We start from the raw sequence: 25429 nt of genomic DNA on the forward strand, positions 1-25429 counted from the left end.
TGAAGATTGTTGTATTCAGTGACTTGTTTTACTTGCGCGAACGCAGTTATTTTTAACGTTTTTATGTATATAAGACACAATATTTTAACCTACAAAAACATACATCACACTTTTCGATTAAAATCGTTACAGTCGATTTCTGCAACAAGACCTTTTAATTCCGCAGTGTAAAACGATTCTGCAATGTGAACGAATGGAGGATGAATTAAATACTGAAATGTTGTGGTCTCAATTCACTTTCAACCATCTATCGATCTTGTTTGTTGTATCGTTATTCATCAATATAGTTTAATTACAAATTTACTTTAAAGTTCTTGAAACACTTAGTAAAGACCCTACGGGTACTTAGAAAAGTACAAAAAGAAATTTGCCTTAAAAACCCTTTCGAAATTAAAAAAAAAAAAAAAAAAATTGTGCGAGAGGTTCAAAATACTATGTGGCCTATTGCCATCTAAAAAACGAGTAGAGTTACGAGGTATTTAATACTGCATATACATCGGTGCCGAATTCTTTTCAATTTAACGCGGCTACTTCAGATTGTAAAGAACGGCACGTGAGCAACACTGAAATACAGGGGAATTTCTTTGCAAATAGCATGTCGACAAAACAGGGCCCTGCACCAATTTAACATGCAAACATGCTTCAATTGCAACTTTTCCGAGCATACATGGTTGGATGGTGGAACGAGTGAGGGAACATGGGACCATTCCGTACACACAGCAGCAGTAGACACATGTGACGTTGTGTACGCGCGTCAACCACAAGTATTTGAGAGAGGACTGTAAACCGCTTTTTTGATTTATTTGGTATTTACACAAACTTGGCAGTAGCCCCCATTGCAATAGATTCGGGCCTCCAACCCTCATGGACCGAATTTCTTCAATTTCCGTTTAAGCGACGCTTCAGATATTAAGTCGTCCTCGAGTTTCCACTGCGAATCCCCAACGTAAGCGTCGTCAGTTCCTCCAAATTCCACGTTTTTGTTGTTTCGGAAATTTGCGGTGTAAATTTCAGAATATCGGGTAGTTCCTAGGGTCCTGTAGTTAACCCGAAGGTTAATTTTCCCCAAGCTTTAAAATCACTTTTTGACATGCACAATCAAAGTTGTTGCATTTGAACGAACGGTGAAATGAAACGAAAATAGTGGTCGAATTAATGTCAGTTTCCTGCCCCTTTTCACTTATTAAATTGAGTACTTCAAGATTTGATCAACATTCAAAATAATTAGTCCAGGGCCACTATCACCTTGGCAAGTGGCAGGAATCCTTTTGATCTCACATGCCTTTCGACGTTTCCAGTTCACTTTGTTGCCACCGGTATCACCTAGTCGGTCCGTCTCTGAGAGATTATAGAGTGAGAGAAGACGAAAAACAAACCCCTATCATAAAACATACAACTTGACGATGTCCGGCTTATGTTGGGACGATGTCCGATCGGCCTTGCACGATGAAACTCACGCCTTAATTCATACGCTCCATCTGCTACACGTATTTCTATTCTTCGTCATGCCCAGTGTTTGTAGACTGGCAAACACTATGTATAATTTTTTCTTCATACGCAATAATATAGAAAATTACCGCGAACTGCGTGGCGACACGAGCCCAAGCTTTGGTACACGTGGCACGTGACGAGTATTTCATAATGCGAGAATTGAGGCTGCGTCATTAGTCATAGGACCTATAGTCGGTTCAGATACAAATAAATCCCACAAGCTTTTCGCGAACGAACGACATTTTTTCGATGCACCAAATGCTGAATCTCACGAAAGTTGAGACCACAACAAACACAAAAAAGATCTATTTAGGTGTTACACCTTCTCTCAAACATCTTTACTCAAGGGTTAAATGAAGAATAATGAAAATACTTAAATAAAACATCTTAAAAATAAAACTAAAACGTAAAGTATATCAACTCGGTATGCTCTCCATCACGCAAGTCCCTCTCACCTGAGCTAAAAACCCCAAGTCGTCCCGCAACAATTTTCATGGAAATTTTTAGCTTCAACACAAAAACACCCTCACAGATACTCACGCGCACACCCTACAAAGGAATCAGCACCTAACATTCAAACGAACCGGGCCTGAAGCCCTTTTACTATTGGACAGGCGCCTTGGGATCCTTACTAGTTTGGTGCGAGTTATTGTTTGGAATGGTTTGGTTTTGACTAGGTGGGTGATTGTTTTGAACCACCAGAGGTGGATTGCTTTGGACCACTGTCGGGACAGCGGGATTGTTAATCATGGGATTCGAGTTTTGAGGCATAACGTTCAGCGTGGGGTTGACCACGGCAATGTTTTGAGGCAGGGGCGCGTGTTGCGTGAACGTGGTCGGGGGTGGGGCTGTCACATTCTTGGGTATTAACGATCGGAGGTAGTTGTTTTCGGTTTCGAGTTGCTGGATTCGCTCCATGAGTTCAGCAATTTTTTCCTTTAGGACTTCCACTTCTTCTCTTACCTAAAACATAAATGAAACATTTTCCGACATGGTAGCAATACATCATTTCAGGCTGCCTAACGAACTCGACTAGAAAGGTCTACACTGCCGGTCAAAAGTTTGGATGAAATTAAAAGAAAGTGATTTTTTCGTTGCATGCTCTATGATTCGGTGAACGTTTTCCATTTGAACGCTCCTGACATACAAAAATGGCGGAGAAGTTAGATCACAATTAGTGATGTTGGCTAAAATTGGGTGGGGGTGGGGGTGGCTGGGAAGAAAACTCTCAAAAACATTAAACTTTATTTTTATTTAAAAAAACTACCATTCACTTTTATAATCGTTTCCACGAGCCGTAAGTTTCCGATTTCTGCCACAGTTCAGCTGCCGATGAAGGACCCGAAATCCGGATCTTCCGATCTAATTCTTTCCGTAATAACTCTAGATTGGGTTGGAATCGGGCGAGTGCGGAGGCCAAATCATCGTCTCCAACGTTCCAGGACTCTCTTTCTCTTCCAAATTGGTTCGACAAAGCCGTAAAGTGTGCTTGTGATCATTGTCGTGCTGAAAGACGAGTCCACGCCCAATAAGTCGGCAGCATCTCGACGGGGTGGCATTTTCGAGAAGGATTTTCTTACATTCCTCCTTAATAATTCCATCAATTTTGACGAAATCGCCGATAACGTGGCCAGAGAAACATCCCCACACCTCGATCGAACCACCCCATGTTTCATGGTTGCCACCAAACATTGCGGAGCCATTTTCTCCGAAGGACTTCTGACGAAAATTCGTCGACGATTCCGAAAATTTCGAATTTTGATTCGTCCGTCCCCAGCTAATTTCCCCATCTCTCAATAGTCCAATTTCGACGCTCATGGGTCCATTGGAGGCGTTTTTGTTTGTCTGCCCATCTTAACAACGGTTTCTTCACAGCAACGCACCCCTTAACCCCCCTTGTCCCAGTCTCCTCTTTTAGTGTTGTTAACGACACGGGGTTTGGCCGGGTACTCTTCAAAGTTGCTCGGATTTCTGGTGCTGTTAATCGTCTATTTCTTCCGCTGGGGACAATAATGTGAGTATCTTCTCGTGGGATGGCGACTTTTGGCCGTCCACTACGAGGGCGATCGCGAAAATTGCCCGTGTCATTGAATGGGTCAACGGCCGATTGTACAGTTTTGAGGGAAACTTTCACTTTTTTTTTTTTTTTTTTTAGCAATTTGGCGGTGTGAAAATCCTTCGCCGTGTAAAAAGTGATTGGTTACACTCCAGTTTTCAATACTGATTTCAATCCTTTTCTGTCATTTTCAATTCTTTAAACAAGCGGATTGTCACAGGAATTGTCCGCGGATTTTCTCGAAAAGTTTCGACGTGTTGTGCACTTGAGCACACGTGTCAATAACTTTAAATGTTCTTTCAGGTCTATTTTAGACGTAAACAACCACAAATAATTTGAACGTGGATCATAAAAATAGCAGTCGAGCAGTAAATCCCCCATTTCTGATAAGCGAAGAGAGACCTTTCTGGCATCGTTGACGTACCGATTCCAGTAGTCACGAAGTGCCGGGTGGCTTTCTGTCCGTTTTTCCCTTTAAACATGAAATAAATAAATGGCCACATTTAGTAACTGGCAAACCCAGTTGATAAATGATCATTCGCGATTAACCAAGTGTATCCAAACTTTTGGCCGGAGGTGTATATTTGTGATGTGTATGTATACCGAGATCCCGCAATGGAGGTACCTAACCTGTAGGTCTTGACGAACAATACAAAACCTGTTAACGATGGGAACATCGCTTTGATTCAATAGGTATCAGTTTTTAATGGTGGTGGATAGGTCGAAAATGTGCGAATGGATACAACGCATTTGACCTCAAACCTCCTCGGGTCTACTTCAATAGAATTACTGAAACTTGCTAAATACGGATTCTCGGCAATCTTTGGAAGGAAAATAACTTCTGGCACGGACGCGAATTGAGAAGGAACGGATTTGAGAGTGAACTCCCAACTCCTCTTAGCTATTAATCGCTCGCCGTCGAAACCACGAAACGAGCAAACATACAGGGTGTCGTTTCGGACCAATCGAAAATGAAAGTAAACGATTTCATATCAGTTTAATGTGCCAATTAAATCATGCCCAACATACTTTGAGGAACGAAACTTGAATGAATGATTTTATGGGCATTTAAAAGCGAGAGAAAAAAACTCAATAACAATAATAATAATAATGATACGCAGCTCGTTGTTTTGCGACGAACACGTAGAATGGGAACAATAAAACCCCACCTACGGAGCGACCATTAGGGGGGCCTTGTAAACATTCAGTATCAAAATTCCTCATAGACAGAAGCCTGGAGACATCGACAGACAATGGAAGGCCGAACAGTTGCCAAAAATATCTGCACTTTAAATGCGGTAACCCTGAGGAAGACGTCTGCAAGTCAAATCTGCAGCCAAGCCAAAGCGATGTCACGACTCGTCACAGTAGTATTTTTAAATCCCGTAAGCAATTTATTTCGTGCCAGCTGATTTAAGTAAAACGACGATACTATGTTCATACTATTCTAATTATGAGACGCACGTTAAATCTAAACAAAACCCAAAGGGAATAAATACTACTTACGGTGTACATGAGATGACTCTTCACAAGGTCCATCGCCTGTTCTATCTTGTTGTCAATGGCATTGACCACCGGATTGTTCTTGTTCGGATCGTCGGCATTATCACTGGATGTCTCCACGTTACTGTTCACCTCCTTCACCTCTGGATTCGTCTCCTGACTCGTGTCAAGCACAGTCAAACTATTCACACTCATGGCAAACTGAGGATTCGTGTAGACGTTACTGGCGTCAAAATTTTGCTGGGCCTGTTGAGTCACACCAATAACGGGGGCGATCACCGTCGGCGCCGTCGCCACACTCTGAGCCGCCTGAGCGCTATTCTGAGATTGCGCCGGTGGTTGTGCGAAAGACCCGCTCTGAGGCTGTTGGAATTGATGAGTCTGAACCACCGGTGGGTTGTTTTGGAGCACGTGAGTTGCTTGGGGCTGGCCGCCACTCGCGGCCGGCTGTGAGTTCACCACTATCACATTTTTCGCGGGCTGATTCGGCAACGTGGCGTTCTGAGTCTCCGCCTGTTGCTGTTGCTGGGGGTACGCGTGTCCGTTCACCAAGTTCTGGGTCATGCTGGACTGGGACACCGAAGTCGGCTGTCCGGAATAGCTCTGGCTTTGTTGGAAGTTTGCTGGCAGGTGCACGGCCTGACTCGTGGGGACAAAAGCGCTTCCTTGAGTAGGTATCGGGACGTATTGTATGTTGGGATAGCCCTGTGGCAGGGTGAACCCTCCGGGATTGGCCGCCACCACTCCGGCAGCAAAGTACGGTTGATTGTTGATGAACTGCGTGGGCATGCTGCCGGCCACTCCCTGAGGCACACTCTGGCTCTGCACGTTGGCCACTTGTGGGTAGAAGTACTGCCCTTGTGGAATAAGCTGAGTGGGCACGTTGGCAGGGAAGAACTGAGTCCCGTTAGTGAATCCGCCCTGAAGGAGCATTTGCTGGATCTGTTGCGGCGGCAGGCTCTGCGTCTGCAGGTAAACTGCTCCGGGTAAAGCACTCGCATTGCCGACCGATTGGGTGGTCTTTGCAGGATTTATCACGTTGGGCGGAGGCGCCTCGTCGACGTAATCCATGCATTTCCACCGGCCTCGTTTGAACGGCTCCAGACTCGCGATTTTGACCACTTTAAACCGTTCGTTTCTGCTGGGGGTGGAGTGCATTTCTTTAGTGACATCATCACCCCCTTTAAGTGCGGCACCATCGGCCACGGTGTCGGCGGCCACAGCGACCGGCTCGGTAGCAGCCATGTCGGTGGCTGTGGTAGTAATGTTATTTGGGATAATGGCGACGCCGTATTGAGGGCTCGTGGGGATCACATTAGTGGTGTTGGCGGGGACGGTGAGTTCGTCGTTTGTTTGCTGGCCGTCATCCGGGCGTGCGTGGTGAGCGTGGTCAAAGACTAAGTTTGATTCTGGGTGTTTCTCGACCGCCTCGCCGGCTACTGCATTTGCCGTGGTCGGGGGCTGACCTACGGAACGCAAACGTTACTAAGAGGCGCAATTCCATTGGACGGATGTAGTATTTAGCTCATTTCGTTTTCTTTTCATAATCACCATGGTCACGAAGATAATTACTCAAACGGAGAGTGTACGGGGTGGTCGTGTTTGGATTAATTTTACAGAAAAATACTATTTTCTAGGCATACGGTCTAACGTGCGATCGCTTCTTGAGTTTAAGCATTAATATCTCAGTTATTTGAAAAGTTACGAGGTCGGTTAAATTAGTGCAAGTTACCGAAAAGTGGAACGTCAATTTTTAAATCGTACAGTACCATATCGTAGACTGTAAACATTACTGCAAATGCGAAACTTGCCAAATTTTAAATTGGTATTGTTTTGCGCTCCAAACTACCCTAATTTAGTGACCTCGAACTCGACGAATAACTGAGATCCCCACCATGGTTCAATAAAAAAAAGATCACTCTGTATAAAAAAAAAAACTAATGTCCCTAGTTGCTAGGAGCACAAGTGTTGAAAAACCTGAATCACCCTATTTTTTAAGTTGAACTTTGATTCTTTTAACACTAAATATACGAGGTCAAAAATATTTTATGACTATTTCATGTAAGAGTTGATGATTTAGATTGGGTTGATCCCTGTCAACTGATTTTTAAAACTCTCTTTAATAGTCAAAGATTCTGCTGAATATTTTAGCCGCCGAAGATTTTCCTGCAAAAATACTCCAACTCTAACCAACGTTAAAATGATGTATTTTCAATTTCAGAAAATGAATTTAGTTAATGATTTTACAAGTAGGACTACCTTAAGATTACCCATGATGGCAAGTTTCTCCAATGGAAGAGCACCTTCTTAACTAACCTACTAATGTGAACCCACAGATACTCTCAATACTTAACATACTTCTGAGCTTTTTATATTAGCCAGGGATTGATTTTTCTACAACCATGAAAATACGACAAGTTTTGCGTATTAATGCCAGTGTCTAAAGCGATGTTTTTGTCCCTTGTTAACGTGTTTGACACCCGTGGCCCATGGCAGTGTGTGCAAAATATAAATAACAGTGTGCAAAATATTTATTTCGCACACTGTTATCTTCAGAACACAAATATTAGTGTTTGTACATATATATCATTAATGGTAAAAAAATATTGTTTGCAGTGCGTGTGCAAAATCTGTTTGGCGGCCTCGATCGATATTTTTCTGTAGCAAAAAACTAGTACTATTTTGAGCACTTAATACAAAAATAACTAGACAATTCGGTACCAACAAAATGTTTTCAACTCTGGAAAAGGACACGTCCCATCATTTGATAAACTTAATTTTGAAGTCTCAGAAGGATATAATTTAACACCCCATATGTTAACATGTCACCACAATAAAACCTTAATGAATTGAATCATAAACATATTTATTTTTTTACTGCTTCACTTATAATATCTCCTTTAAATGTAACCTGTATTTTTTTGTCTCCCCTCCTTATATGATATACAGGGTGTTTAGACACATATTCCCTTTAGATACTGCATAGACAATCTTTATTACTTATTTATTCAAATTTAAGCTTAGTTAAGTATGTAGTTATAAACATGACATTGCAAATGGTTTTGTTTATGTAATACAGAGTGCTATGCAAGTTAATAAATATTAACTAAATGAACATTTTTCAATAAGACCAGATCAGTGATTCACTGGGTGTATTATTCATCAGTGAATTGTTAAACATTGAATAGTCTTTTCAAAAGCTTTTGGAAAACAACAACATTTTTATACAGGATATCTTTTTGAGTAGCTCTTGGCAATTTCTAGTCATACAGCACCATGCATTTTAATTTTAAGGTGAATGAACACTTCAGAATTGCTTTAACGCTAAGTTAACTCAAGTAACATTCTGAAATGGCCTATGACTTGTACACGTTTTCAAAAGTGGTTTTAGAAGTTTAATGAATATTGAAAACAGATTTGTGAAAATGGCATTTGTCCATCTTTTGTATTAACTCAGATATATCTCATACAGATAATGATGACCATAGAATCTGAGTCTTGTGTACAATGCCTAATTAGATATATAAAGTTTTCTATATTTATGATGATAATCTTTTTTGGCAATCAATGATTACTTTCTCTGATCACTAAATCATTTGAATTGCTGATAATAATTGATAATGTCCAGGTGTATGCCTGCTTTACTGTTATGCAGCTGCAGTGTGCATACTATTGGTTTATTGTAAAACTTCAGCAAGCTATCAGATTTCATTCAAGACTTTATTATTACATATTATTAATGTTACTCAACTAGGTAGATACTTGGGTGTGGAATGAACTTTTTGATTTTTTTTTTACTTCAAGAGGTGCGTGGAAAAGATATAGTTTAAGTCTCAAAAGGGTCTTTAGAATTATGGAGCTAAACTTACCCAAAATATTCATGTAATCTGGAGTGAGATCCTCCCCATTGGCATGGTTTTTTGTGGGTACATAGCGCTGAACCTTGTCTGGTCTTCTTGGATCGGCGTTCATTTTATTCTAAACAAGGGAGTTAATTCAATAATTACTTCCTACGCAATATTTCTTCTAATTAAATAATTAAAATGAGCAAAAATAAAAGTCACTGGGATGGTGCAGAAGGTCAGATAAAACGTCAAAAGAGAACGACTCCCCGAAACCACCCCAAATTAAATCTGACCGGCTACATAGAGTTAGAAATGAACGTAAACGTACTAAAAATGAAAAACAACATTACAAACCTTGATAGTACTGGAAAAATGCAAAAATAGTTCTCCTGAACTATTAAAATGTAAACTCAAATGGCGACTAAACAAGAAAATAGTGGACAACTGACAAAAGTGAAAAATGACAGGACTTTGTTGACAATCCAAAGGCGGCATATCGAGTATGTTTTAAATTTTAACATTCAAGCTCTGTAGAAAATGTAGATATTACCAAAATTTTGAAAATATATGGAGAGTTCATTGTATGTGTTTGCTATTTACGTATGCTCTTTTTAGATTACTGTGTATAAGTCTGTAATTTAATAAAATTAGCCTATTTGAAACTTTTCAGAAATTATTACATATATGAATTTATTTACGTTATATATTTCATAAGAGATGATAGGATTCTCCTGTACCTAAATCTAAAGTTTTATGTGTAATTGGACTTGAACGTTGAACATTCTCTACAATGTTTACATTAATTACCAAAAATGCATATATATTGTAAATATTCTTGGCAATATTGTTATTTATACAACTGGCAACAGTGCAGGTCTTAATGTTACGTCAAATTTTTGACATTGACGTTTCCTTTGACATTTCCTTGAATCCTCACTGACTTTCGTTTTGATTTCGAAGGAGAGATTTTTCTCTGTAGCCTGTTTTCTCGATTATTTATAGAACGGGCGGCATATGATTTGGGTGTTAAATAATATAAATTAAGTAATAATTCAGGGCACCAAAAAAAACATCTACTATGTCCAGCATGCTCACGATGGCTAGCCGGAGAGTGCCGCGTGCAGTGCTCAGAGCTTTAGACAAATATTTGGAAAAAAGTATATCAGAGGTAATATCCGAATCAAAAATAACTGTTATTGAATAAAGCCACTTACATAATTCCCTCCCTAATTTCGTTTAGCATCTGCATGGTTTCAAAGAAGGTGCCATATCCATTTTCCCATGTTATGTAACCTTTTCACTTTTAGGTCTCAGCCCAACCATTGTCTCACGGGGTCAGGACACTTTGTACATACAAAATTAGTGTTAAGGACGAGGCTTTTGCCAGGTAAATTAATTCAGTTTTTTATAGATATGTTTAATTTCCCCCTAATTCAATTTAGTTCGCCCAAATCAGTATGCTGCCGAACAGATAGATACTTTAAAATCTACAGTGCTTTTTGCCAAGTAGAGACAGTCAAATGTCCAGCTTTTCCAGAGTCTGTAACTGAAGGAGATATAAGGTGAGTTAATTTAAACCTTTCTATATTTATTGCCAAAATTTGGTTTTCTTCTAAATCCCCTTGTGATAGTAAATAGATAAGAAATATGTTCAGTGTGAACCCATTTGATAGGCAAGTTCAATGATAAATTCATGCCAAATGGCACAATTAAATTATATGTATTCCTTGTAATTGGCAAAATCTCAAATTAAATAACTTTGCACTTATTGTAATAAACTTACAAGTAAACTACTTAGGTTTTATGTTTTTTAACTATTATCAGTTACAAAATTAGTATCAAAATATCCCTTTAATGCTTAAAATCATTGGAGGCTCTCCAATTTTGTTCCACTTTAGCAAGACAGGCATATATATTGGACTTTATATTATGATTTGGCATTCACAATGTTAAGTGCAATTTCAAGGTTTTAATGCAGGTGTTTTCTTTGGTCTGACTTAACTCATATTTAATACAATTCCATTGAAAATTATCAACGACTCTTAGGTTTGAATACTGTTTGGGATGCAAAAAGGCCAAGTGCACATAGTGCATAAATGATTTTTTTATATTGAGTATACTGCTTTAATTTCTAACTATTTATGCATAATTTCATTCTTTGTCTCTTTGTAATAATTAGATTTGGTTACAAAGTTCAGTTTTGTTAATTGTATTGCTTATTTCATATTCATTCTATCTATTTTAGTGTAACTGCAAAAAATTCTAAACTTAAAGTATTTTCAGTAAATAATAAATCTTTTATTCAATTTTATTACTGTTTGCAATTGTTGCTTAATAATGAAATCCATGATTTTTAGTATAGAATAGGTTGTAAATGAAACTTTCATGAAATAATAAAATATTTGAGAAATGGGGTTATTAGAATACTTAAATATAAGCTGCATTTAGGTGTTGGCTCATTAATTTGATTGGTAAATAAATAATGAAATTACAATGATATGTAAATGTTATTAATTATTATCCTTTTTAATTGGTTTATGAATTACAGCTGTTTTGGAAGGTTAAATATGAGTTTACTGTAAATGTTACATTTGTTTACATTTGAACTAAAATTAATAGAAAAATAAGATTAATTTTATTATTGTGACAAGAAATGTGGAAAGAGGTTAGTTGCATATTATTGTGTAGTTCATGGTCATAGATGTTATGAAAACACATTACAGTAATCTAAATCTAAATAAAATTTATCAGCATATATTTTGCTTTAAATAGATAGAGTAAAAAAAATTTAATAATTAAAATAAAAAACAACATTTTTTGTCAACGTTTTATTTGCTGCTCTTACAAAAAATAGGCAAAAAACATTATATCTTTGGTTAAACTTTTAATGTTTGAAGTTTTATAATTCTGTAGAATCGAGAAAAAAGTGGGCGATGCAGTGGCAGCCGACGAGGTGCTCGCCGAAGTGGAAACCGACAAAACTTCGATGCCGGTCCATTCTCCTACTCACGGTATCATTGAAGAGATTCTAGTCAAAGATGGTGATACCATCAAAGCTGGACAACCGCTCTTCAAATTGAAGGTGACTGGGGAGGCTCCGGTTAAAGCTCCTGCGAAGGAAGAGCCTAAATCCGCCCCCGCAGCAGCCGCTACACCTCCATCTCCACCGCAGCCTACACCAGCAGGTAGGAACAAGAATTTTAATTAATTAATTTATTTTTAAGTACTTTTCATGGAGAAATTCGACTGTAATGGTTATTATATCTCAGCTTCTCTTTATGAATCGTCTCAGTACTTAGAGGGTTCACACTCAAAATAGCAAATATATATATTTAATGGATCCGTCATTCCTCTCACACCTTAAGGGTTCACATTAAGGAGTTGTGCAAGTGGAAACCTTCTTTTTTCCTTTTGGTAATTTTAGACTGACTTTTTGTAGCTGCAGCACCACCACCAACACCAAAACCCGCAGCAGCTGCTCCACCGCCGCCGCCGCCGCCGCCGAGACCTACCGCGCCTATGAGTTCTATTCCAGTTGCCGCCATTCGACATGCTCAGTCGCTGGAAGCTACTGCTACAGTCCGGGTATGTTAGCTTTGTGCACGGTTTTCGTCGACTTGGCTATCGGATATTCCTATTACACATCAAAAAATGTCGTGATGACATATTGATATGAACGTATTTCTCTTGTGAATGTCCAAGAATACTAGAGTATGAGTTAGTAAAGCCTAACTGAATTCATCATGGAACAAACGGGCAAAACAACTTAGTTTTTTGTCTGCCAGTAATGGTTTTCGAGATCCTATGTTGGTTCGAATTTGGGATATTCAAAACCATTATTTTAGCCTTAAACTAAACTTGCTCTGTCCTGATTATCTTTTTTCCCGACTATTTATATTTAAATTAAATAATAAGTTTGGGACTTGTCGTGTAGTTACCACCGGCAGATCCCACCAAAGAAATAACTGGCACTAGGACCGAGCAACGGGTGAAAATGAACAGGATGAGGCTAAAGATTGCAGAGAGATTGAAGGAAGCCCAAAACGTGAACGCTATGTTGACTACTTTTAATGAGATTGATATGACGTAGGTGTTTCGAGTGGTTTTTGTTGAGCTAAATATCATGGTTTTCTGGATAGTCACGCGATTCTCTCTCTGCTTTTAGGAATATTATGGAATTTCGTAAAGCGCACTTGGACACATTCGTCAAAAAATACGGGACCAAGTTGGGATTCATGTCTGCATTTCTCAAAGCATCTGCATACGCTCTGCAGGACCAGCCCGTGGTAAACGCGGTGATCGACGGACATGAGATCATCTACCGTGATTTTGTAGATATATCAGTCGCTGTCGCCACCCCAAAAGGGTTGGTGGTGCCTGTGATCAGGAACGTGGAAAGTATGAATTTCGCAGATATCGAATTGGCATTAGCTGCATTGGGAGAGAAAGCTAAGAAGGGTGAGAACTCTTTTTTTTTAGATAGAATGATTGTTTTCAACGATATGTTAATAGGTCAAATCGCAATAGAAGACATGGACGGCGGCACCTTCACTGTCTCCAATGGAGGCGTTTTCGGGTCGGTGATGGGCACCCCGATTATCAACCCCCCACAGTCTGCCATTTTAGGAATGCATGGCATTTTCGACAGGCCAATTGCACTTAAAGGACAGGTACGAACAGTATTTCCGTAGGTCCTATGTACGGTGGTACGTCTAACTTTCAGTGGACTGTACATAACTATGCGTACAAATCCCCAAGTTGATTTTAAAAAAATTTAAATATGATTTTACTAATGCGAAAAAATACGGGTTATCTATATTCTAATAGAGAAATTCTTCTTAAATGTAATAAACAGTCTTACATTTGTGAAAATTTTATACTGCCATTGACAGTAATGACATTTTAAAGTTTTTATTATGTCCATTGATTCAGCTGTGTTGCCAAATTGTTCCAAAAAACAATGTATGGTAGTTTATCTTCGTTAATAGTATACAAATATAATATGGCGTCGATAAGAATTATCGTTGATACTATCGGTATTCTAAAAATCTAAGTGTGAAAGAAATTTGTTATTTTTATATAACAGACGTTCCCGCTCACGTCTCATTTTTACGGAACAATAGAATATATTAAAATTAATTGTGGCAGCGCTATTTTTGCATAGACAAATGGCTGTTTATGGTTTATTGTGAGCAATCAATGGTAATGAGAAGTCTTGGAAGAAAGAATTTGCTAAATTACATTTTCTAATTTTATGGAAGACATTTTTGGAAAGCAAGTATTTAAAGTTTTGTAAAAGGTACGTTACTGATTTTAAGAAACGTTGGTCATTTCCCTGGTATTTACATAAGAACCCGTTTCGATAATATCTTCTGTTTAAAAATTCCGATTTTTTTATTTTTCAGGTGGTAATTAGGCCTATGATGTACATCGCCTTAACCTACGACCACAGGCTGATTGACGGTCGCGAAGCTGTGCTTTTCTTGCGTAAAGTCAAATCGGCTGTGGAAGATCCGCGCACGATATTAGCTGGTCTTTAAATACCGATTTTTAAACCAATTGAATTTTCATCCTGTAACAGTCGTCTAAAATCTCGTTAACCAGTTGAGGTCTGGCAGAAAACTTCCTGGAGATGCCAGATTTTGGCGTTTATTTGTGTCAAATTATGACCAATGATAATTAATCAATGTGGCAGCTGGGTGCAATGTTGCTAACAGAGCTATCAAATGGCACTGGCATTGTTCCTGGCTTCATACAAATAATATTTTGACATCGTCTTCAAATAAGATTTTGGAGTTTTTTGTCGGGTCATCTATTGGTTTTTAGTTTGAAGTCTGTTCAAACGATTTTCGGCACATTTTTTTTTTTTTTGATTTATTAATTTCATTTTGAGTTGGGCGTGGTCGATTTTTCTCCGAGTATTATTTTAGACGTTCTCTATTTTTAGAGATTTTAAACGTAATCGAAACCTTTTTTTGTCCTGTAAGTTTTATTTATTTGTTAAATAAATTATCATTACGTTGTTTTTAGTGTTATTTATTTCATTTAAAACGAAAATTACTTCGAGCAAGTAGATACTACTGGTAATTCAAAATATAACAATTCAAGCCAAAAATCTGTATGTAATGGTGAATAGATCGTAATTTCATTTAACCTTGTGCATAGCTGTAGAAATTTTATAAAAACTTCGAAGTAATTAACTTGGCTAAAGAAAACATATTAATGCACTGATTATACACCATTATTGCGCATTTTTTAGGACATTTCAAAGAGTGTTGGTGGTAACTTATTACAAACTTTCTTGTATTAGTAGTTTACTTTTGCTCGGACAAATCAAATTAATACCTTTGAAAAAGAAAAGACACATATTTTTGGTAATTAACACACAAACAAACTCCTCTTTTTCATTAGCATCGTATTACTTAGAGGTGATAGCTAAAATGACGGAAATATTGTTAAACGTAGTCAAAAAGTACGCGTGAAAATAAATCCCAGTTATAGTGAAGTTAGTTGAAGATTCGACACTGGAAACAGCATTTATCCTAGTGAAGTCATTACCGGCACCAAAAAGAAATGAAGTGATTTTCCAATTCCTGTAAAATTTCTTGAGATTCATCATGAACGTGACAGTGAAAAGAAAATGTTACTTCGTCGGTCAATGATTTATGATTATCCCTATGAAAACCTGATGTGAACACTTTTCGACATTCTAATAGGTAATGCGATTTGGTACTGTTCGATTGTTTGAAGAGTACCACCTGTTATTAACTACATGCGACGAAAAGGATTTAAAATATTTGAGTTAGTATTGTTTGTGCACGAAACTTTGGCGAATTACTGGAACAATGGATCGAATGAAATCCTCAGGAAGCTGGTTAGAGAATTTCTCAAATCATACAGTGCGTATCGTTTTAGTAGAGTTTAAAGATATGTTGGAACTCAGTAGAGGGTATATTAGAATGAACTAAATAATACCTCATTTGTCCATATTCGAGTACGTATGTACAACGACGTGAGAATGAAAAGCATTTCGGTAAAGTCACTGTACTAAACATTACGTGATGATAATAGTTTTTAACTAACTAAAATTTGGCTTCCAATACAAGGTTTTGCCAGGATAAATCGAAAATATTTCCAAAATAGTTTTAAGATGAGCTCAAATCTAATGAAAATTTCCAAATTTTCGTCGAATCATGCCTAAATGATTGCCACAAGGAGGACAGCATAACCGAGTATGAAAGGTAGGTAAAAGTCGCGGTTTTTTATCTTTTAATTTTTTTTCTGTTATTTTAACTATTCGGAACACTTTACCTTCACTCCTATTTTAGAGAATTAAATAACTTTAAACTGATCTGGCATGATAAATCAGTCTAATTGATATTGGCTGGACAATGCTTGCTTTTTAAAATGGTCTTTATTTGACTCCTTGAATGGCGGAAAGAAAACGTGCCAGTTGGAGGTACCAATTGTCTCCTCAAATCAGTCTAAGATTGGTTCTTATAATTTTTGGTTTGAGCTATTTCTTTTTCTGTTTCTACTGTTAATTGAATGAAAATTTAACAATAGCAGATTACATTAATACGAGAAAAGGCATGTTATTTTGTGATTAAACCATAGACTGAGGTTGGAAGCATCTGAGGGAATCAGAAAACCTTTTATTCCAAGCAATATGGAATCAGATTATAACGAAGGCCATCGTCTCCATTACAATATTCTCCTGAAGGGGGGGTTATGTTGGCTGAAATCATGTAGTGGTGGGATTGAAGGGTACTCTTGCACTTAGTTGTAGCATCATTTTTTACCATGTATTTGGAGATAATTGGTGTGTGGAATGAGCTGAAGGATTAAAATTTTTTATTTCCTAATAATAAATAACCATTATTTCATTCATATTTTATTTATTTCATATCATATTATAATAACTAGTTCTACTCTAATACTTGTTTTAAAAACATTTAACATACGTATATATATCATTGAAGAAGAGGAAAGCTCTTAAGGGGCCCGTTTGCGTCGTTACAATCACAAAGCTGCGAAACTCATTTGGGGCACAAATTAGATCAAGACGCTGGCAAAGTTCCGCGTTTCAAACTGCCCTTGCTGCTTCACCCTTTTGTTTAAGATTTGATGATGTCAGCGAAATGAATGAAACCACCTACAGGCAGGTTAACTTTTATCAAAGGCATTGCGAATGGAGTTGAGGGATCCTGGATAGATCTAAAGGACGTATTTTCACCATTTCCAAGATAGCCGTTTTGGGGGTATTAATTGTTTCAAACAAGTACTGATCGAATGTTTGTGATTCATTTAAGTAGATGTTCTCTCGACTGGTACCGTCATTTTCTAATAAAATCACCTATGCAAGTGACCGTGTCAGTGCGCAGAAATGTGCCCGACTAACACTATGGTACGAGAAATTTTTTTTTATGAATTGTTTTTTTATTGTTAGTTCTACGACATGTTTGCGCGTGCGATGGCAGTGATTGACAATTTTCTATATAACGGAGAACATTCTTGTTTTTGATTTTGATACTGGCTTTGAATGCGAAAAGTTTTGTCGTTTTGAATTTCCAATTCCCTATTTTGAAGCTAAATTTCTGATAACAAATGAAGCCGGCGATGTATTTATTATGCTTCAGGAGCAATTTGGCACAAAGTCGAGTCTAGTTTCCAAGACGCGAGTGGAAGTAGTGTCGTCTAGCCAATACCCGCAACATTAATCTTCGGAATTGCCTCGCACTCATTGAAAGGCCAATATTTCTCTTCATTACTGGAACGCCAAGGCGTGATTTACAATGCGGCCATTGTGAAGTGCTTTTCGGCTACTAAAATTAATATTAATAAATCCATTAGGAAATTGATGCCCCAAGTCGAGAGGAGCTCGTCGAGTAAATTATCGTAGCGTGTAATTTTTTTTTTTTTGTACCATGAAGGTTCCTGAGAACGTAAAAAAATACAAGAAATTTTTGCATACCTACGCTAAACCCTCGAAAACTTCTGAAATCTCCTGCACCGTGCAAGAAAGTCTTTTCTGCAATTTAGGAAATCGCGATGATTTCTTAAAGTTTAACTATTTGGCAGGACTGCAAGCACCTCCCACGTATGTTCGTCCTCTCAGGAAAATACCTGAAAAACAATTTTCCCCGTGGTTATCGTATCGAAAAATTGCTGCAACAATTCATATAAGGACAAACCTATTAGGAAATGCCATTTTGTGTCATGTTGCGGAACGTCGCGTCGCTCGTCACACACTCCAGAAAACTACGCATTTCCTAACCAACACAAATGGCTATCGTTTATAGTTAAATATGTAAGTGCCACAGGGGATGTCGATACGTTTGTCCCAACATTTCTTAAACACATCAATATCTGCGAAACTCAGTTGGAACCTAACACCTTTCGATAAGCAGAGGTTCACTTTGAGGTAAATTGAAGAAAACCGCCCTAAAATAGCAATTCTTGTTTAAGATCAAAGACAAACTCTTTGGCCCTTAGTCAAGCAGCTGCGTATTTAGGATTAAATAAACTGAGGTTTCCGGAGACGTTTTCATCCTTGAAATCACGTATCTTGACGATTGTTGATTCTCGCATCCATTTCATGGAAAAACAGAGTTATTTACAAATAAATAACTAACTTTATTTCGATTGTCTCATCTTAATAGAATAGTGTGCATTCGCACGCCGCTGATAATCTCGATCTTATACCAAAATATTCCCAATTAATTTGGTGCTTTGAGCATATTTTGGAAACGTTCCTTCAGCGATTTATTCCAAATCGAAACGATAAAATAACGCGTTGAAATAATGTTAATAAAAATACATGAAACTAGTCCGAAATAGGGGGATGATAGATGATGTCGGTTCCTGTTACTAGCAAGGAAAATGAAAAAAATTAACACTTTTTCCATAGTTACGTTACCGAATAGTGCGATTTTTCTTCAAGAGAATTCAGTGTCCTGCTGGTGTGCGCGCCACTGGTAGACCTGACGTATTAATTTAAAAAAATACGCTTTCGCTGCTTTCTCTATCAATAAACAGGAAGTTTTTTTTTAGGCTCAGTTTTCAGTTTTAGAGCCATTATTAACGAAGCTGGTGCCTTTCAGCAGACATCACCGACAGAGTTGCGGTAGAAGCAGTTAATACAATCTTAATTGAAACCTGAAACCACGGTACAATCATGCCAGCCAATCGATACCGAGGAATATGAAGGAAATATGAGCTTTATTGAATGTTCCTCCGACAATTCCGTAAGTAACGCCAGTTGAACCGCTCCATGTAAACCACCTTCATAAATGGTGCCTGTCTCTTAGCTACTTTTATCTACGGTTCACTTGAAAGAAAAGCAGTGATATGCGCATGTATTGCAGCAAAGTCTCTAGGGCTCGTGTTAAAGAACATCCTGTATGCCAATAAGTTCCCGTTTTTGAAATAAGACTGTAAAACTCTGCATCGGTTAGTGTTGGTCTTTGGGACAAGTGAGTGTTGAAAAGATGCTGAGCTTTCAGTGGGGAAGATCGTCGAATTTCATTGAAATAATGTTGAAGCGTGAAAATTCAATTCGATTTAAAAGCCAAAAAGTATAAACATTCTTTAAGGGAGATCAGCTCCTCATCGCGCTTCTCGCAGTACAAATTTACTCCCTCTCACATCGCCACGTAAGGTGGAGTTTCCAGACACAGCACCGCAAGCTAGGTGTAAAAGGTCCTAGCGTGGCACCCATTCTGGCTCGGCATAAAACCTAGAATTCTTTAGAATATTCTGGAAATTTTTTAGCTTCAAAGTCCCAACAAAGGAAATTTATTACACTTTCCAAAAGATCGGAATTTAAATTTATTAAAAAACAGGCGGGGAACTAAAAGGTTCCACGAAATTGAAACAATAGACTTTATCTCCTTATTTATGACACCAAATCGTGGGTTAAAACGACCATATTCATTAAACGAACTTCTCTCCCTTAACCCTTTTGAAGTAAATTACCCCAGTTTTTCGAGCGTCCTTTGAAACCTTACGCCACTAGTTTTAAAATATTCATTTTTCCTCTCGCGGCCATGAATATTCATGTCGGAAGTTTTTTTAAAAGTAGCTTTGACTCTTTGTTTAGTTACCGGGATGAATTTAATGCATTATTGAAAAAAAGTCTCTATGATAAAAACTTATTTGCGAAGGACTTTAAAAGACCCCGAGGGTTTTTTATCGTGCGAAGAACTCGTTCGCAGAGTGGTTTTCAATGATGAAGAATTTTTAATTTGTAAAAGTGATAATTTCCGTCCAAATGGGCTGTAAGGAGGCGCTTCGCTAGTGGTGGCCGAGTACTTTCATCGATAATGGGGTGCACCGAGTCTGTTTAAAAATTTATTGGTTCGAGGGGGGGGGGAGGAACGAAGACATTCTTCCCTCAAAGAACTCAGGAAAGGGGACGTCGTAAAGTCATAAAAAAAGCCCTATTACAGTCCAGTAATGCGAAATTTAGAAATTATTGTGATTAAGCGAGTTTACCGACATAAGACAAAGCCAGCACCTACCAAAACTGAAATCCTGGGGATACTTGTCCATTACCGAACAGCCGATTGTAAATTTTCAGAGTTTCCACATTCTAAGAGAGAAAGAGATGATAATCTTACAAGATTTCGACAGACCCCTGCAGCAATAAATACACACAATGTAAGAGGGGTCGGCTCAAGCCAAGGGTTGCGGATTCCTCCAACCCCCCGCCATTGTTTGCCAAAGATAGGGCTTTATGTATTGGAAATATTACCCCTAGAAAGAATATTGCACACTGTTTGCTTTGTCTTTATACGGGACACAATAAGGACGAGTTTCGTTTGCACTCATGCCGAAACAGCTCTATTCTTAAGTTAGACGGCCATACTTTTAAAATTATTACATTTTTCCACTGACTTTTATTGCCGAGAATTCAGTTTGCTGTCGCTGTTCCAGAAATAAGGGGGATTTGGCCAGGAAGTTGCCGGGTGAATTATTGATGTTGTTTGGAGGCTTTTTTAAAGGTCGTTAAGGTTTTTGGGGGAACTATAAAATTACTGTGTCTTCAACAGATGGGAAATACATGAAAATGCCAATAAAGGGCCATCAAAGGGTTGGGCAATAAGTGCGTTTGACGCTCCAAGATGAAGGAAAGACGTTCCAGACATCTGCGGGCCATCTCCGGTTGCTCAATTCAATTAACTCACCACTCAGAAACAATAATCTTGTTATCTCGAAATTACTTCCCTCTGTAGATATTTCTTACGTCTTCTACTACTGCGCTATATTTTATGTTTGTGTGACCGTTTTGGTCATAAGGATTTTCTAAGCGAACCGTCCTCTTAAAACCGTTATTGTTCAGTATTTTTCTACTTAATCGTCGATGATACTTATGACGAATAGAGCGCCTTTACGTCAAATTAGGCGAATGTGCTATACAAAGTTGACCAAAGGCGAAATCAGAAGTGGAAAAATATAGCTCTCACTTGACCACTCACTTAACCGAATTAACTGACAACGAGCCCCTTATCGTCTCCATATATCACTGTCCTGACATGTACATCGCGATCCGGACATGCTGTACATTGACAGCTTTGATTCGAATGTTCGGGCTGAAGTAGAAAACGTCTTGATGGAAGTTGGACGGGCTGCAGATGAAATTAGGAGAGATGTGCAACTTAAAATGAAGCGGATAACAGATAATCTTGGCGAAGGAATCGATGGTAGAGCCCATGACGACGCGACTCGGCCACAGGTTGAAGCTTCAGCCGTTCCATTCCACGATAGAATGGAAAAAAAAGATGATTTTTGAAAAGGCCGATGAGGGTGCTGCAAGGGTAACTGGAGATGAACCAAAACTGAAAAAGAAGTAGAACTCCCGGTTGGTGGGAAGTATGAAAGAAAACGTTCAAAAGATCCCGTTCCTCGAACGGAGAGAGTAAAGAGGTGCAACACAGGCTGTTTGGTGAAAAAGAACATGAATAAAATACATAAATAATAACCTGAACGATTTTGTTATATAGATTTTAATAAGGTCGTGGGGATCGAGAAACTTAAGAGCGATGGTCTTTGGTGTGATGATGTGAAGCTGAGGTAGCTGTGATGCGTAAATTAGTGCGATATTCACAATATCAACGGTTTCGCAACGGTCTGGGCATTATGCGGGTCGCAAATGTGAGACCCATCAGGATTTGAAAAAAGCGAAAAATTTCTGACGTTTCGGGCAACAGTCTGTGCGTGAAGACCTTCCAAAAGAATGCTGAAGAAGAAGAGGGGGCAACACCATGTAACTGCTTTAAAATCTGTATTAAAAAGAGCGTTGAGGATTGAGGTGAAGTGAACTGAGTAGAACAAATTCTCAACAAACACCGCCGCCCCAGGTCCGACCTGAAAAGAAGTGCAGCTACCACCAACTGATCAAATGATCAAGATGGTACATCGATTAAGGTCAAACGGCTTTTAACGCTACATCTGAAGAGTAGGTGAAGTCCAGAATATAACACGCCGGTTCCGAAGAGAGACATTGAGTATGACCGTACAAATCATGGAAAAAAGAAGAAAAATGTCCCAGCGTGTGTACCGCATGAGGGGGGCCGTACGCACGTATCCGCAGGGTGACGAAAATAGTGGATATTTTTATCTACTAAATATATTTTTGGTAGATTGAGGAGATCCAGATACGTAACAGTTTTTTTTTTTTCATTCAAGTTACGTTAAATGTCAATTTCGAGTAAATTAAAAAGTTAATTTCACTCAAGTTCGTGAGTGGATCAACTATTTGCGATTATTTCACAAGTTGTTCCTGATATTTCATAAAATTTGCTTTAGACAAAACATGTGTCGGAACTTTGAATATATAACAGTATCTTTGAGGAAATCTCTCTTGTTTTATCGCATATTCAGATGTGTTTCTCCGGCAGTGCTCACTGGAATTTCCCAAGAACCGGATCTAACTCTGAGAGACATTAGACTCCACAGTAAACACTGATGTTCTTTTCGTAACTGCCGAAGTTCTTAGACAACAAACCATTACGGGAACAAGCTAATCCGGGTTGAAATCTCGCCATGAATAAATTACTCCGGTCGTCGTTTCCCTCGAAGCAGTCTTGCGAATTAACCGAGGGGCACTTGAGGGCGGCAGCAACGTCTTCGGGGAGCACTTTCCGGGGCTCCTTACAACCACCCGCTGATATCGGCTAATTGCTCGCCCTCGGCCCTCAAATATGCTTCAAACTGAGCAGGTTGATGGGCTGCTTTGCGGCCCTTAAAGATCGTCTCCATGATGGCGAATTTATCTGCTCTATTGTTGGATATAACGTAATAGTTGATGTTTTTTTCTTTTCGATCACGTGCGGGAGTAATATAAATTATCGATACAATGGGTGGACATAATAATATTCGTACAATGTTGTACTAGCTAAGAAGTTTAAATTAGTTCCACAAGTCTTTATATCTAGAGCGTAATAAACCGCTATTTTGAAACTCCCTATACTTTACTGGTACGAATTCCGAGACTTCAGAGTTGCAAGTTCGGAACTGGAAAGCCCCTGTAAGCTCCCTGTTTTAACGTAAAGCAAACAAAGCTCGGGAGGTGTCTTCTTGCCTCTAACTTTAGAGCCGTCTTACAGGGAAGCCCGGGCTTTGCGCTTTTTCATATACCGGGTCTTCCCCGAAGGAGAGGGATTTGTGTTGTCGACGGACTTTGTGCAACTTTCCGACAAACTCGAAGTTTCTCCAGGATCAACTATATAACTCTACCTGCCTGATGGAAACTTTGATATTAATAGGCTTCCTAAACTTTTAGGCTTTTTGCACATGAAATAAGTAGGTATATCTCCAAATTTGCATCCAAGTGGTGAACTTCGGGACTTAAGTCACCGGAAATCTTGGTTTTTAGCGCATAAACAAACCAAATTTAAGTGACTGTTATTTCGATTTTTTTGTTATTTACTGAGAGAATTGTGCCCTTAGAGTTTGTCACATGATCATCTATCTATTCGGTATGTAGTATATTGCCAATCAGGCCCATTGTTTGCAGGCATAATCATAGCAACGTTTGCGGTTGGTGCAGAGCAAAAATGCGCATTTTTTTACTGAATTTTGTCCAAATCCATTAATTTCTGACCAACTGCTTCAATTGAAGCTCGAAGTGATTAGCGCAAAATGGTCGACTTTTCGTATTTATCTTTAACTTATCAGGGCGTTTGCGCAGTTGCCGAACCGAGGCAAAAGATTTTTCGCTGATTTTTCATAATTTAACAATGTACGACACACACTTTATATGTTCACTTATGGGGGGCGTTTCCGACGCAATACGTCACAAGTGAGGGGGTTTCCTAAATGTTCCCGATGTATGTTCACCAAATAAGGAACATTTATTTTTTCTTAATATATTTTTGAAGCAGTAAAAAAAGTTAATTAAGAACGCATGAAAAAGACACCCTAAAGCATAATATATTATCATGGTCCTAGCAAAAGCAAATTATTGACGGTACGAGGGACTTTATTTACAATGTAATGAAGGGAGATAACTGTAGTGATAACTGAGATTCCGCTCTCCAACACGAGGAATTTACATATTCTGTTCAGTAATGTCTTGGTTGCAATAACATCGAAATATTTCAGTCCAAAATTTTTGGAAATTTTCTTTTCTATGAATAGCACGTCAACGGTCATTAGAAAGTGACCATTATTTTGTTGAAAAAAAAACCGTTTTTCGTCAATATCGGCCTCTTTGTATTGCTCTAGCTCTCTAGCCTAGTTTCCTTGCCCTAAGTCGATGGTGGTTTCTTTGAACGTAGAATCTGGCATCTTTTCCTTGATGCCAGAATTCTGAAATAATCTTTCATGACACCCCTTAAGACTTTCCATGGCCCGTCGACGCCGCAAAGATAATAATCGCAAGCCAAACAATTCTGGACCGAATACTCGACATTCAATCCGAATAACTTTCTTGAAGTATGTAGTTTCCAGAAGGGCCAGTTTATCGGCGCGTAAAATCCCCGCCATAAATCCTTGGCAGTTTCCATGCTTATTATCTGATGAATCATATGTAAGGGGTCCCTTAAAAGCGCGTTAGGATCAATAGGAGAAAAGACGGTTAGCGAAGGGCGAGTTGCACCCCATCCTGCCCTTTGAAGATGATGTTGCAATCGGGGTCGTTTATTAAGATGGTGGAGCCGTTTTGTGTCCAGAAGCCGAAATAATTTGATTTTAGCAGAGCGTCGATGTCTCTTAGATAATTAATGGCGTCGATTGGGATTTTGGGCACATTTAGGTGTGTAAACTGACACTTTTTTCGGCAACTTCGAAATTGCAAAATTCGCTGTTATTCCCACACGCATCAATTACCGGTTGAAAGGCCATTGAGGTTTCGTTGAAAATTTAGGGATTTCAGTACACAACGATTGAGTATAGTTTTTGACTCGGAAAGGACCAAAATAATATGCTTTCTGTAAAAGGACTCGCATCTCTAACGGTTTTCGAGATATTTTCACTTAAGTGATTCCTGCATTTTCCAAGTTCTTGCTATACACAGAATGAAATAAAGTAA

The 25429-nt window shown here is 38.6% G+C and overlaps 2 protein-coding genes across 3 annotated transcripts; one reads left to right on the forward strand and one right to left on the reverse strand.

Annotated features, from left to right (window-relative positions):
* Positions 1 to 268: 268 nt before the first annotated feature.
* On the reverse strand, positions 269 to 9366 carry LOC136346469 (TSC22 domain family protein 2-like). Of its 2 annotated transcripts, XR_010733299.1 has the most exons (5): positions 9250 to 9366; positions 8920 to 9028; positions 5054 to 6516; positions 1395 to 2454; positions 269 to 1338 (listed from the first exon to the last, which is right to left on the reverse strand). XR_010733299.1 is itself a non-coding variant. In XM_066295656.1 (4 exons), the coding sequence occupies exons 2-4, from the start codon at positions 9020 to 9022 to the stop codon at positions 2095 to 2097; spliced, it is 1926 nt and encodes a 641-aa protein (XP_066151753.1). In that variant the 5' UTR covers positions 9023 to 9028; positions 9250 to 9308; the 3' UTR covers positions 269 to 2094. The 2 variants fall into 2 exon arrangements, 1 of the variants encoding a protein (XP_066151753.1); XM_066295656.1 differs by having other exon boundaries at positions 269 to 2454; positions 9250 to 9308.
* Positions 9367 to 9811: 445 nt separating this feature from the next.
* On the forward strand, positions 9812 to 14920 carry LOC136345529 (dihydrolipoyllysine-residue succinyltransferase component of 2-oxoglutarate dehydrogenase complex, mitochondrial-like). The gene is made up of 9 exons (XM_066293956.1): positions 9812 to 10063; positions 10203 to 10282; positions 10338 to 10457; positions 11809 to 12080; positions 12335 to 12480; positions 12830 to 12981; positions 13061 to 13353; positions 13408 to 13565; positions 14301 to 14920. Exons 1-9 carry the CDS (start codon positions 9974 to 9976, stop codon positions 14433 to 14435), a joined length of 1446 nt encoding a protein of 481 aa, XP_066150053.1. The 5' UTR covers positions 9812 to 9973; the 3' UTR covers positions 14436 to 14920.
* The last annotated feature ends 10509 nt before the right edge of the window (positions 14921 to 25429 follow it).

The sequence above is a fragment of the Euwallacea fornicatus genome, chromosome 2, assembly GCF_040115645.1.
Source record: "Euwallacea fornicatus isolate EFF26 chromosome 2, ASM4011564v1, whole genome shotgun sequence".
Lineage (NCBI taxonomy): Eukaryota > Metazoa > Arthropoda > Insecta > Coleoptera > Curculionidae > Euwallacea > Euwallacea fornicatus.